The following is a 12,961-nucleotide window of genomic DNA, read 5'->3' as shown; positions in this document are numbered from 1 at the left end:
TTTTTTATTTGAGTATTAAAATTCACAATTTTTTGGTAAAAATTAAATTAGCTTAATGCGTAATTGAAAAAGTTATTGTCAGTAAAATTTAAAAGGCGTGTTGTACAGAAACAGAGTTTCAGATCGATGATTAAGGGGAGCACAAAGGCAAAAAATGAAAAAATTGATTAATTTTTTTTATAATTCTATAACTTATAACGAGTAATTTGAGTATATTGTATAAAACAATATATAAAAACGTTTTGAAGCGTACATAATTAATTTTTGAAATTATTTGTGCAGTGCTTAAATACGTAAAATTTGCCATGTGTGATTTGAATTGGAATGGTATGCTGTCCAAGAATTGGAACCATATGGTCCTGATCATAAAATATCTAAACTGGAATGTCTGGGACATGTCCAGAAAAGAATGGACACAAGATTGAGAAGACTAAAATCAGAAAACAAACATATTATTTTGTCTGATTGTAAAGGCTTAGGTGGCAAGAATAGGCTATCTCAAGCTGTCATTGATCAACTCCAGACCTACCTGTGTTATTTGTACTTTTCACTGGTGACCTGCCTGACTACTTGGGGAACCACTGTTACCCTGTCTCTTATGCAGACGACACAGTTTTAATAAGCAACAGCAAGTCAGTTCCAGGACTAGAAATGAACACCATAACATCTGTAAATATGGCTCAGGAATACTGCCTTAGGAACGATTTAATTTTCAATGCATCAAAAACAAAATGCCTTACTTTTGGTAAAAATAAGGATGAAGTTCATGCTCCATCCAACCTTGAAAGAGTACGAACCACAAAACACCTTGGGGTAGTGATCGATGACCGGTTGACTTGGAACTGCCACATAGACGGCTTATGCAAAAAACTCAGCTCAGCACTCTTTGTGCTAAAGAGGATAAAATCAATTGGTACACCTACTGCAACAAGAACCGCATACCATGCTCTGTTTGAGACCCACATTCGTTATGGTATAGTACTGTGGGGTGGATCATCTGCAGGGAATCTCCAGCGAGTGTTGGTTTTACAGAAGCGTGCAATACGAATCATGGCTGATCTAGACTTTCGAGATAGCTGCAAAGAGGCTTTCAAGACCTTGGGAATTCCTACAGTGATAACTCTGTACATTACTGAAGTGATTCTACACGCCTACACACAACGTCCCAAGAGGAATGGTGACATCCATGATTACAACACAAGGCGGGCCAATGACTTCAGTCTTCCCTTACATCACTCAGCTCTTTTTGCCAAGAAGCCGTCTTATGCTGGAGCGAAGCTTTATAATATGCTTCCGAAGAACTTCAAAACCAGCACTCCGCAGGTTCTGAAGAAAAGACTTATTAAGTGGCTTGTTGGAAGGTCAATATAGTGTTGAAGAGTTCAAGAATATAACCAATGTAACTATGTAAATTATATGTGTATTTTGTAATTGTTATTTTGGTAAAACTTTTATCATGTTTTAAAGAAATAGCTACCTAAACTGTGTCAGTTAAACATGTTAATTGTTAATGTAGTTAGCAACTTTTATCTACAATTAATTGACTATATGTCTTATCATATTTGACGCCATTTCTGTTCTTAATGAATACGAAAATAAAGCAATTGTCTATTGTCTATTGTCTACTATGGTTTAGCAATAAGAAGGAACACAGACAGTCTCGACAACATGGTAAAAGACATTTGGGCTTTGTACTTCCACAAGATTTTAAGTGACAATGACCCACACCACGGTTTGTCCGAAAGGCGAGACAAGTTGGTGCGGATACCAAAAGGCAAATGCTAAAGGTGAGACTTACAGCCACAAAAATAGTATTCCTGTGGCTGTAATGGAATTTATAAAACCAGTTTTAAAAAGTCTATCTGACTAAGAACTGTTGCGGAAATGTTTACATGGCAAGACACAAAATCCAAACGAAAGTGTGAACGCGGTTATTTGGTCTAGGCTACCCAAAACCGTCTTTGTTGGACTGAAAACACTACATTTCGGAGTGTATGATGCTGTGTCAGTGTTCAATAGTGGTAATGTAACTAAATGCAAGTTGTTCCAAAAACTAGAGATGAACATTGGAAAGTTTACTGTTCTTAGCATGAAACAAATGGACCAACACTGCATCAAAGCATCGGAACATAATTCTTCAGATTTCAAAAAGCCAAGTGAGGCAAAAGAAAAGACAAGTGAAGATAAAGCTGGAAGATAAGGAAGAAGACCCTGATGACCCAAGCTATGGAGCTGGCCAGGTTTAGGTACTTTAAACTAAAGTTTTTGCTTTCAATTTTATGTATTCATCATTTTTTGCTGTTTCCCGAAAAACAGGTCTTTTAAACTTTGAACGCAGATTCCTCAGGAACTACTGTATTTATTTCAACCAAATTTTTACCACAATTCACACACATATTATTAATTCGCACACTTTAACACAGGGAAATATAGATATCTATAATAGTTCAAAAGAAAAAAATTAAATATTTTTTTGAATTCAAAAATATGTCTTGTAATATTAAAAAAATTTAATAAAAAATATTAATACATATTCTTTTAAATCCATATGTTAAGTGTGCTTTAACATGTCTAGAATACCTGATAAAAATTTGGTTCAATTATCTTTAATGGTGTCTGAGAAAGCTGTGCTCAAAATATGCAAAATTAACATAGGAAAGATACAACACTCGTGCTCCCCTTAAACTGGTTTAGTATATATTGAATTTATCATATAATATGATGCGATTTACAAAATATACAGGGTGTCCCATGAAGAAACGGAGAAACTGTCAGGACTTGTTCTTACACGGTGAAAATAATGAAAAAAGTTCATATACACATAGGTCCAGAAACGCTTAGTTAGCGAGCTATACAGGGTGAAAGATTTCGCCCAGATTTCAGTGCCACCGTTAAAGGGAGCCCTATTAAATTAAATTTTGGGCGTTACCCAGGATGTAAAATTTAATGTATATTATGCAAATTGAACTGAAAAAATTGAATAAAATTGGTACCAGACCTCTAGCTGCATTAATTTTTAAGATATCTGAAGAAAATACGCAAAATTCGGTGTCCAAAAACAAGTTTTCATTTAGGTTTCAAGTAGATTAACTTTGTTAAATGTGTAACAAACACGTAAAAAATTCTTTAAAACAAAACTTGTAAAGAATTAATTCTTAAGAATAATGATGTAAAATAAGCCAATAAAAATTATACATAAACTTTAAGAAAATCAATTTTTAATTAAATAAATAACGTACGAAGAATAGACAAAATCGGTTACACTTTTTTTTCTTACTGAATGTACATTCTAATATTTGTAGAAAACATGTTAATTATTGAAAATAATTATGTATAGATTTTATTTATAGAAACATTCTTCTATTTTTTCTAATTAATTACATACTAGTAAAAAAACTTTAGTGTCATAAAATCTGAAACTTAACAATAATTGCGAATTCATTTACGTTATTAATTCATACGTAACAAAAATATTATTTTCATAGTTGGCAGTACTAACAGCTGTTCAACAATCACAATTACGAACTTTTTTTGAATATTTTATATTGAAGTGTCATACAGATAAGTTAAGTGTAAATATTGATACAGTATAAAAAGTTAATATGCCGTTTCAATTTTCTAATGAATAGGCCGACATAATGTTCTGTTACGGATATGCTAATGGAAATGCGGAAGCTGCTCGACGTGAATATCAGGAAAGATTTCCTGCAAGGCGGATTCCGAATTCGAAAACCTTTTCTTCAGTGTTTTCAGTTTTTAAGAACGAATGGATCATTTCCAACAATTTCGTTTTTCGGTTGAACAGCAGGCACATCATTGCGTTTAACGATGAACTTCAAGTGATTCAACATATTCATCGTAGCCCCGGGTACTAGTACAAGGCGAATTGCGTATCGCACTGGTTTTATCGAGAAACAAAGTGTGGCGCATCTTGCGTAAAGAGAGACTTCATCCTTTTCACTTGCAAAAGGTACAACATTTGCTGCGCCGACAGATTACCCTTTACGGTTAAACTTTTTCTCATTGGCTTCTAGACAATGCTGATAGGGTGAATTCAATTTTATTTACTGATGAAGCAACTTTCATGAGAAACGGGGTCCTTCAATTGTAGAAATAGTCATTTATGGAGCGAAGAAAATCCTCATGGTACCGTAGAAACCTTTTTCCAACACAGATTTTCACATTAATGTTTGGTGTGCCGTTATTGATGACAAAATTCTAGACCATTCGTTTTTGAAGGAAACCTTACAGGAAATATGTACGAACAATTTCTGAAAAATGATTTACCGGCTCTTTTGGAAGATATCCCTTTACAAAAAAGATTAAAAATGATTTTCCAACACAATGGTGCAACTCCTCATTTTTCTTTAGTAGCTAGAAATCATTTGAATGCTAATTTTCTTGAACTGGATTGGGCGTGGTGGACCAATCAACTGGCCACCACGATCGCCTGACTTATCGCCTCTTGACTACTTCTTATGGGGACATATCAAAGCTATGGTGTATAAACGTAAAGTTTGATACCAAGGAAGAATTACTCGTTAGAATTCGCAACGCATTTGACAGTATAAGAAACAATCCAGACATAATTCGCAGAGCCACCACAAATATTTTACGTCGAGCAGAGTGCTGTGTGCATTGTGAAGGAGGGAATTTCGAACAGTTTTACTAAACTAAGGTTAGTTATTTTGTTAGCATTTATTTTTTTTTGCAATAGTAAGTGAAAATAAAAGTTTATAAAAACATGTACGTTTAGCAAGAAAAAAAGTGTAAACCGATTTTGTCTATTCTTCGTACCTTATTTTATTTAATTAAAAATTGATTTACTTAAAGTTTATGTATAATTTTTATTGGCTTATTTTACATCATTATCTTAAGAAATTAATTCTTTACAAGTTTTGTTAAAGAATTTTACGTGTTTGTTACACATTTAACAAAATTAATCTACTTGAAACCTAAATGAAACTTGTTTTTTGGACACCGAATTTTGTGTATTTCTTCAGATATCTTAAAAATTACTGCAGCTAGAGGTCTGGTACCAATTTTATTCATTTTTTCAGTTCAATTTGCATAATATACATTAAATTTTACATCCTGGTAACGCCCAAAATAATTTAATAAGGCTCCCTTTTAACGGTGGCACTGAAATCTGGGTGAAATCTTTCACCCTGTATAGCTCGCTAACTAAGCGTTTCTGGACCTATGTGTATATGAGCTTTTTTCATTATTTTCACCGTAAGAACAAGTCCTGACAATTTCTCTCTCCGTTTCTTCATGGGACACCCTGTATATGTCATGCAATTGAAAAATAATGTACATTTTTTCTCATTTAGACATAACTAGGTATACCTTGTTATGAGATGTAGTAAAGCTGCAGACCATCAGCCTGTTGTGTGTTTTGTATACATCAACATACAAAATTATTTTTTACATATATCATATTTACAATATTTATTGAGAACCGTATTGCCAATAAAAATTTACAATCATTAAATAAAATCAAATATGATAACTGTGGGATTGTCTTGTCTGATATATGGGAAGAGGTTGGATATGATTAATCATTTAAGAGCTTTCTTCACCGTAAAATCTCATCCAGTGAGTAGAAGGTTTCATCAGCAGCTTCTCACTTAGCTGTAGTTTTCATATGTGCTATGTGTTTTCATACAAAGTAAAATAGTGTAGCGGAAGAATATATACTGAAGTGTGTCTAGTATTAAAATTATGTAAGGAAATTGCCATCACCAGGCCCGTACTCAGACCGGTTTTTTTGGACAATTTTAGAGGGGGCCAGGCCTTGTCACACATCTATTACAAGGGACTGTGTCGAGTGATGGGACATGACGGAGCCTGGCCCATCAAAGCTCAGTACGGCTCTGGCCATCACTTTACATTTTCTGAAAGCCTCTCTGTAGTTAACAGTGATTTCTAATCCTATAAGATCCCTAATAACTCATCATAGTTTAGTTCATTTGAATTTATTTATTGAATGACTTGTAAAATACTTTAGTACACAAGTAGAACTTTTTTTATGCTCATAATTTTTTTTATGCTCATAATTTTTGTATTATTTACACTTTTTTTAACTCAACATCTCTTTATATATAAATATAAATAAAATATACTGTACATTTAGTTTTTAATTTATTATAAATCTTTTTCTAAAATATGTAGATTTAAAAAGCATTTGTTTTTTCTCAAGTTATGGGAATTTGCTTTAGATGGTATTTCATTCATTATTTTAATACATAATTAAATTTAAAATATAAGTATAGCAAGATGTACAAAAAGTTAAAGCTTTTAATTTAATTTATACAAGTTAATTAAAGCAGGTTAAGTATTTTGTATAAATTGTTTCATAATGACAAATTTATTAATAGAGCAGTGCTTTAATTAAGTTTTGAGTCAAGATTTATAATTTTCAAATTTCATTTGGTAAGAAAGATGAAATAAATAACAGTACAAAAGAATAACAATACAAGCTATTTATTTATTTGGAAAATAACATGATTCTCTAAGCTAATAATACAAAATATAATAATATTGATATAAAAATATTATTATTGTAATGTTCCTTCAGTATATGTATTTCTAACAAAGTACATATTAATTAAAGTAAATGTATGAAGTATAATTATTGTTACAGTGCTAAATTGGTTTTTCTTTACCTATAAAATCTTGCTAAAAATAGTTACTTGCATATCTCACTGTAATTATTACTGAAAGAGATCATGTAGTTGACACATATTTGTGTCATCAGTCATTATGATCCTGTAGTACTAATTATTAACTCCTTGAGGACCAGTATTTTGTAAATTATTTACTGCCAGTCTTAACAATAATTTTTGTAACAATGTACAAAATAACAACTACTAACATTGCTGTTATGCAGGAGTTTAGGATAAAATTAATAGATTCAGTAATATTTGTCATAACTTGTTTTGCTTCTTCAATTCCTTGACTTAGAGCTCACCCAATCCAATCACTTTGGGCCAATCAAAGGACTGAATTTATTCAGCAAAGTTTACCACATACAATACAACTTGGTATATGAATTTTTAAATAATAAAAACATCCTCGGGACCAATTTTGCTCATTTAAAAACTTGAACAATATTTTAGCCCTACTAGCAAAATATTTAAAGTTTTTACCGTAATTGTGAAACTAACTTAGTCCTGTAGCTCGATTAATCATTGTTTAGCAATATAAGACTACGACTGTTTCTGATATATTTGGACTATTTCCAAGAATTTAGTTTAGGTTTTTAGTTTATTTCAACTAGAAATTTGAGAAGCAAAGTGGATGACAACACATTTCATAATCTTAGTCTAGATATTCCTTACTGTATCTTTGTGATAGGAAAACACACACACACACACACACACACAAGGAAACTAATTTGACAACAAAAACATAAATAAATTAAATATGTATTTATTTGCCTTTAGTTAGCAGTCACCAGAAAACTGAGTGTCTGGAAAGACATAATGATCAATATTTTTTTTTTAATGTGGTCATAAATAAAATTATAATTAAATTTAAATGTACTATATATAAGATTTTATATAGGAATCTTTTACCACAAATACACTTGGCAAAACAACAATATTGCGTACTTCCACAAGTTTATATTGTAGTTATAACCAAACAGCCTAATCACAATGTTTCTTATTTAATTTGGCCAATTAATTATAGTATATCATATTAAAAAGTGTGGTCAAATTTACAATATATATCTTCTTCATTCAGTCATCTTTTAATTGCTTAAAATGTAATCAATGTAGGTATAACTTATATAAATTCTAGGTAAATCCTAGGTCCTAATTTAGGAACACTGTCTAAAATCTGGCCCTTTGTCCTCATGAGGTTAATAATGAACCAGATGAAACAACAATAAAATTATTTTGTTGTACAAAATATAATAACACATTGAAATCAAATATATTAATAAAGCAACTTGTTCCTGGAATAATTACCAACTTATAAATATCTTCTAACAATAATCGATAATGTAAATTTTTGATAGTGCTCATAGAATAACAGAAAATACCACATAAGAAGACCCCATATAACAATAGAAATATTATCAGAGCAAGTAGCGGTGAGCCAAAGCCAGTACAGGAGAGGCTGTGGCGGGTTTAGGAAGACTACCAGCTCCTCCAGCTATGTCCAGATGGGAGTACTTGATTGGTAGGCTGGAGTCCAATCCATGCTGTAAACACCATCCACATTAATAGCCAGATACTGCACTCCAGGAGACGAGAGCTATTGTATGAGTACCACAAAGACATCAGCCATCAGATACAATAGTTTTAACATGTTAACTGCCACCATAAAGAATTCTAGAGTTCCCTGTATTGCCAAAATTTTCTGTACTCGTTTTCTATGTGATATTGTTTGTGTGGTGAATATAACGGTAAATGAAAACGATTTATGCAAATTATATGATATGGGGTGGGGGCTTAAATTTGGACCGATCGGGTCGGCAGATTTATTTTTCAACTTGCCTGAAAAAATTTCTTGCCGACCCAATCGGGCCAACATAGAAATTTCAGTACACTTTGGGATATTTAGTTTAAACGGTTGTGAAGACAGCGTGCACTCCTTTTTTATTACTCTATGGTGCGTGTGCAATGAACGGCTGACTGAACAAACATTCCCAACTTCTACCCGCTCACAGTCGATACGTCACGTAGTTCGCGCCAATTTATGTAACCTCACTTGCACTCGCTGCTTTCATTGTGGTTGTTCGTTACATAGTTGTAAGGTTGTTTATGTTAGTCTAAGCTTTATTAAATATCAAAGATGAGTGGAAACCTGGATAAAAGTCATATAGAGATGTTTTTGGACGAACCGATGAGTAGCGAACGCGATAGATATGTAGGATTATGGTAAATTGGAAAATTATAGTGGATCTGAGTTTTCTGATTTAGAAGACATGGAGATTTCATCACTGTTGATTCTGTATTTAGTACTGACGATGAAGATGCTATGGCTGAGAATGAAAATGCTGTTTTTGATGGCAAATTGGAGGTAGGCCTAGATGGAAATTCTGATACGACTGTAACAGCAGTGTATGTGAATGAAAACAGTGGAAATGAAAATGCTGGTTTGAATGAAGACTCGATTAATGATCTTAATGAGATCGAGGAGGCCTTAGATACTGAAGAAGGAAGGAGATCAAGGAAAAACTGAAAGATTTGCTACAAGGCTATGCGTGAGGGAGGTCGTCAAGCATCAAAAAATCTGAAGAAAGTGACAACTTTCTTTGAGCTGTGCCCAGGAAAGCCCGACCTCTGCAAAGACTGTTTTAAGAAAATCTACAAGTAAACCTTAATCTGTGTAACAGAAGTATTAATCCTCTTTTATGTATCCAATTAAAAATAAACTTTGTTTTTATAAATATTTAAATATTAGATATTATTTTATAACCAATAATTCCAATATAACCGCTCCCAAAATAGTTTTTCTAATTTCATTCACAACGATAATGAGGTAAATGAAACGAGAATAATTGATAAAACAATATAATCACATAATAAAATCAATTCACGAAAGTATAGAAGAAAAATATATCAACAATTGGTAAAAAATAAATTTGCCGACCCGATCGGGAGATAAAGAGTTTATAATGTTTGTTCAGTGGTGTTTTAGTGAACCTAAAAAATAACGAAACAACTTCAAACGATGTTCTCTGTTCATTCTTGTATCTATTTAAAACATTTAGTCCACTGATTTGCCACCAGAGCTAAACGCAATGCTCGTAGCTGCAATTAAAACTATGTTATCGTCATAGTGCGGCCCAATCGGGTCGGCAGTGCATACTAGCAACAAAATATTCGCCAACCCAATCGGGCCGGCATGGCAGTTAACGTGTAAAAAGGGCTGAAATGTAATAGTTAAAACAAGTGGAAAAACAACATGATTTCTATTGGAAAAAGACTATAAAAATATGTGAAGTATATTTGAAGCCTGAAATATACAAACTAACAGGTTTTAGGACACTCCTTCATATGAACTTTTTTGCTAATTTTTATGTGTAGAAAAAAATCCCAAAGTATTGGAACACTTTTACTGAACACCCTGTTGATATCACGACAATAGTTTAGTCCAATCATTTACCACACCAATTTTAATTGGTTTTTTAGTATTTTATTACTTATCTTGTATATACCCTTTATTTTACCACATAAAGAAATCACTTATATACAAATTATATTAATTAAATGTCTGGATAATAACAGCAATGAATAAAAGTAAAAAGTCATACCATGATGTTGTATTGCTATACAAATGACTGTTGTTAAGAAATAAAATAGAATTTAAATTTTAAATACAAAAAAGATGAATTTTAGTCTCCTGAGAATATATTAGTCAGCTACTGAAAGTTACACTAATAGCTTGGCACATTAACTGAATTGCTAACATATGGAAATGTTTGTACCATCAGAATCACTCTAACCGCAGCAAATGGACATATCCAAATTTTCTAATATTAGTTCATTGTATGCATTACAATTCAGTTAAGAGCTGCAAATGTTCAAGAATGTGTAAAGGTTTGAATGAAATGGAAGGAAACCGGAGTGCGTTTTGAACCCACAATAAATCAATAACCAATGTTCTTCCCACGAGTTGTTTTGTTTGGTGATGCAGCATTTAGATTTAAATGTACATTGTGACTTGTCAGCTGGCCACTAATCAGTTGGGTTTTTTCAAAATTATTTTGTTATTTATTATTTTAAATACAAAAATATTAAACTTTGGAAACAACATTTTGTTTAAATCATGAACCGCTCACTGTATCCAGGTCAAATTTCCTTCAGCACTTTAACTAATTTGTATAGAATATAAGTGATCACTTGATAGTTACGGATAATTTAAGACTAGATATATGATACCTTGTCTAGGCCTGAGGCCATTATGAGGAAAGCTGCTGGGCCCTGGTGACCCCTTGGAGTTCTAGTAGATGGTTCGTTGTTGGCTTGAAACACATCATCACCCTCCGACTTGCCTGCACATTACAATAAAAAAATGTTGCCTCAAAAACAATTAAATAATAATTCAATAAAATTACTATGTTTTTGGATTTTGTAAAAAAACTACATTTTTGTTTAATTAAAAAACATATCACTTACCTTGAAGTTAGAACTCATTTATATAGTTTAAGAACTTAATTTTTTTTCTTTTAAGTCGTTTTTAGTTGGATCTAATTACAAAATTTTCTACTTTAAATGACTTTATTTCATTCAGAGTGATACAATAATTTTTTTCTATTTTTCTGTGTTCAGGGGAGTTGTCTTAAACGGCTATGAATTTAACATAAAAAATTTCCAAACCCCAAAATTGATAGCACATTCTTAATTAATTTTTATGGATGAAGAATGCTTATTTAACCACACAGAATTCACCGTTTCTATATTCTTTAACTAAACAGGCAGCACTGCTTTATTTCTCCTATCAGCTGTTATTTTCTCAAATATGAGGGTTATCCATAAAGCAACCTCCGTTTTGAAATGAAAAATAAACCAGTTGAGATACAAAAAGTTTATTATATAAATGTTAAAACTACAGCTTTTCTACATATTCACCATACAAATTCAAGCACTTATCATATCTTTTACAGTTTTTAAATTCCGTCTTTAAAAAAATCTGTCGCCTGAGAACGTAGCCAACCTGTCACAGCGTTTTGAAGCTCTTCATCTCTCGCAAACCTCTGAGATGCAAGCCACCGCTTCATGTACGGGAAAAGATAGAAATCACTGGGAGCCAAGTCCGGGCTGTAGGGGGGGGGGGGGGTGTTCAAAAACGTCCCATTTGAACTTTTCCAAAGGTTCTGTTGTTCTTTGAGCTGTATGAGGGCGGGCGTTATCATGGACAAACACAACACCAGATGTCAAAAGACCATGAAGCTTGTTTTGAATCGCTCGTCGTACCTGTTTTAAGGTTTCACAGTAAGCTGCAGCTGTAATGGTCGTACCACGTTCCATAAATTCAACGAGCAAGATGCCCTTAGCATCCCAAAAAACTGTAGCCATCAATTTTCTCGCTGAAAAATATTGGAGAGCTTTCTTTGGCTTGCTAGGCGAAACGGTATGACCCCATTGCATTGACTGTTGTTTTGTTTCAGCATTCACATAGGCTACCCAAGTCTCATCTCCTGTAATGATCCTGTTCAAAAATGTTTCTCCTTCAACGTCATACCGAGTAAGAAAGTCTATGGCAGAACTCATTCTTTTCATTTTGTGATCATCGGTGAGCACTTTAGGAATCCAACGAGCACAACACTTGTGATAGCCTAGTTTTTCTGTCACTATCTCACGCACAAGACTTTGAGAAATTTCAGGAAAATGATCTGAAAGTTCCGAGATTGTGAAGTGACGGTTCTCACTAATTTTCTCATCCACTTTGTTCACCAAGTCATCACTGACAAGAGATGGCCTACCATTCCGGCCTTCATCGTGAACGTTCGTTCTTCCATTTAAAAAAAAAACGAACCCATTGACGGACTACACCTTCGCTCATAATGTTTGGGCCGCACTCAATTCACGATGAATTTCAGCTGCAGTGTAACTTTGCGACCACAGAAATCTTATTACACCACGCACTTCACACTTGACGGGATTTTCTATCACGGCACTCATGTTTTTACGTTGTAACAAAAGAACGCGTGATCGCATGATACTCTCCCTAGCACAGCTAGAAGCGTACTGAACGGCTGCGCACACCAATGTAAGAATGGCGGCGCTACCCCCACTACTTATCGCACCACGCCCAAACGGCGATTACTTTATAGACGACCCTCGTATTATTCTCAGAAAACACCATTTTATTTCTGTGTTTAGTATTCTTGTCATTTTTGCCTACTTTCATCCAGTCAGATTTTTATCATTGTGTTAGTCATGGATACCACACAATGAAAGAAGGGCAAGCTACTGTAATATTGAGTGAAAACCGTTAACTC

General features: G+C 33.3%; 1 protein-coding gene across 3 annotated transcripts in view; it reads right to left on the bottom strand.

The window, feature by feature from the left end:
- Window positions 1-7,414: 7,414 nt before the first annotated feature.
- LOC124359119 (putative aminopeptidase W07G4.4) overlaps window positions 7,415-12,961 on the bottom strand; it is a 46,201-nt gene continuing 40,654 nt past the window's right edge. For all 3 annotated transcript variants that reach the window (XM_046811582.1, XM_046811580.1, XM_046811579.1), the window contains exons 12-13: window positions 10,899-11,011; window positions 7,415-8,212 (exon numbers count right to left, since the gene is read on the bottom strand). In XM_046811582.1, coding sequence (XP_046667538.1) covers window positions 8,087-8,212; window positions 10,899-11,011 — 239 coding nt within the window. In that variant the 3' untranslated portion in view covers window positions 7,415-8,086. The remainder of the gene's footprint in view (window positions 8,213-10,898; window positions 11,012-12,961) is intronic.

The sequence above is a fragment of the Homalodisca vitripennis genome, chromosome 4, assembly GCF_021130785.1.
Source record: "Homalodisca vitripennis isolate AUS2020 chromosome 4, UT_GWSS_2.1, whole genome shotgun sequence".
NCBI classification, from domain to species: Eukaryota; Metazoa; Arthropoda; class Insecta; order Hemiptera; family Cicadellidae; genus Homalodisca; species Homalodisca vitripennis.
The sequence above is the reverse complement of the archived record's forward strand: the minus strand, read 5'-3'. Positions and strand labels throughout refer to the sequence as shown.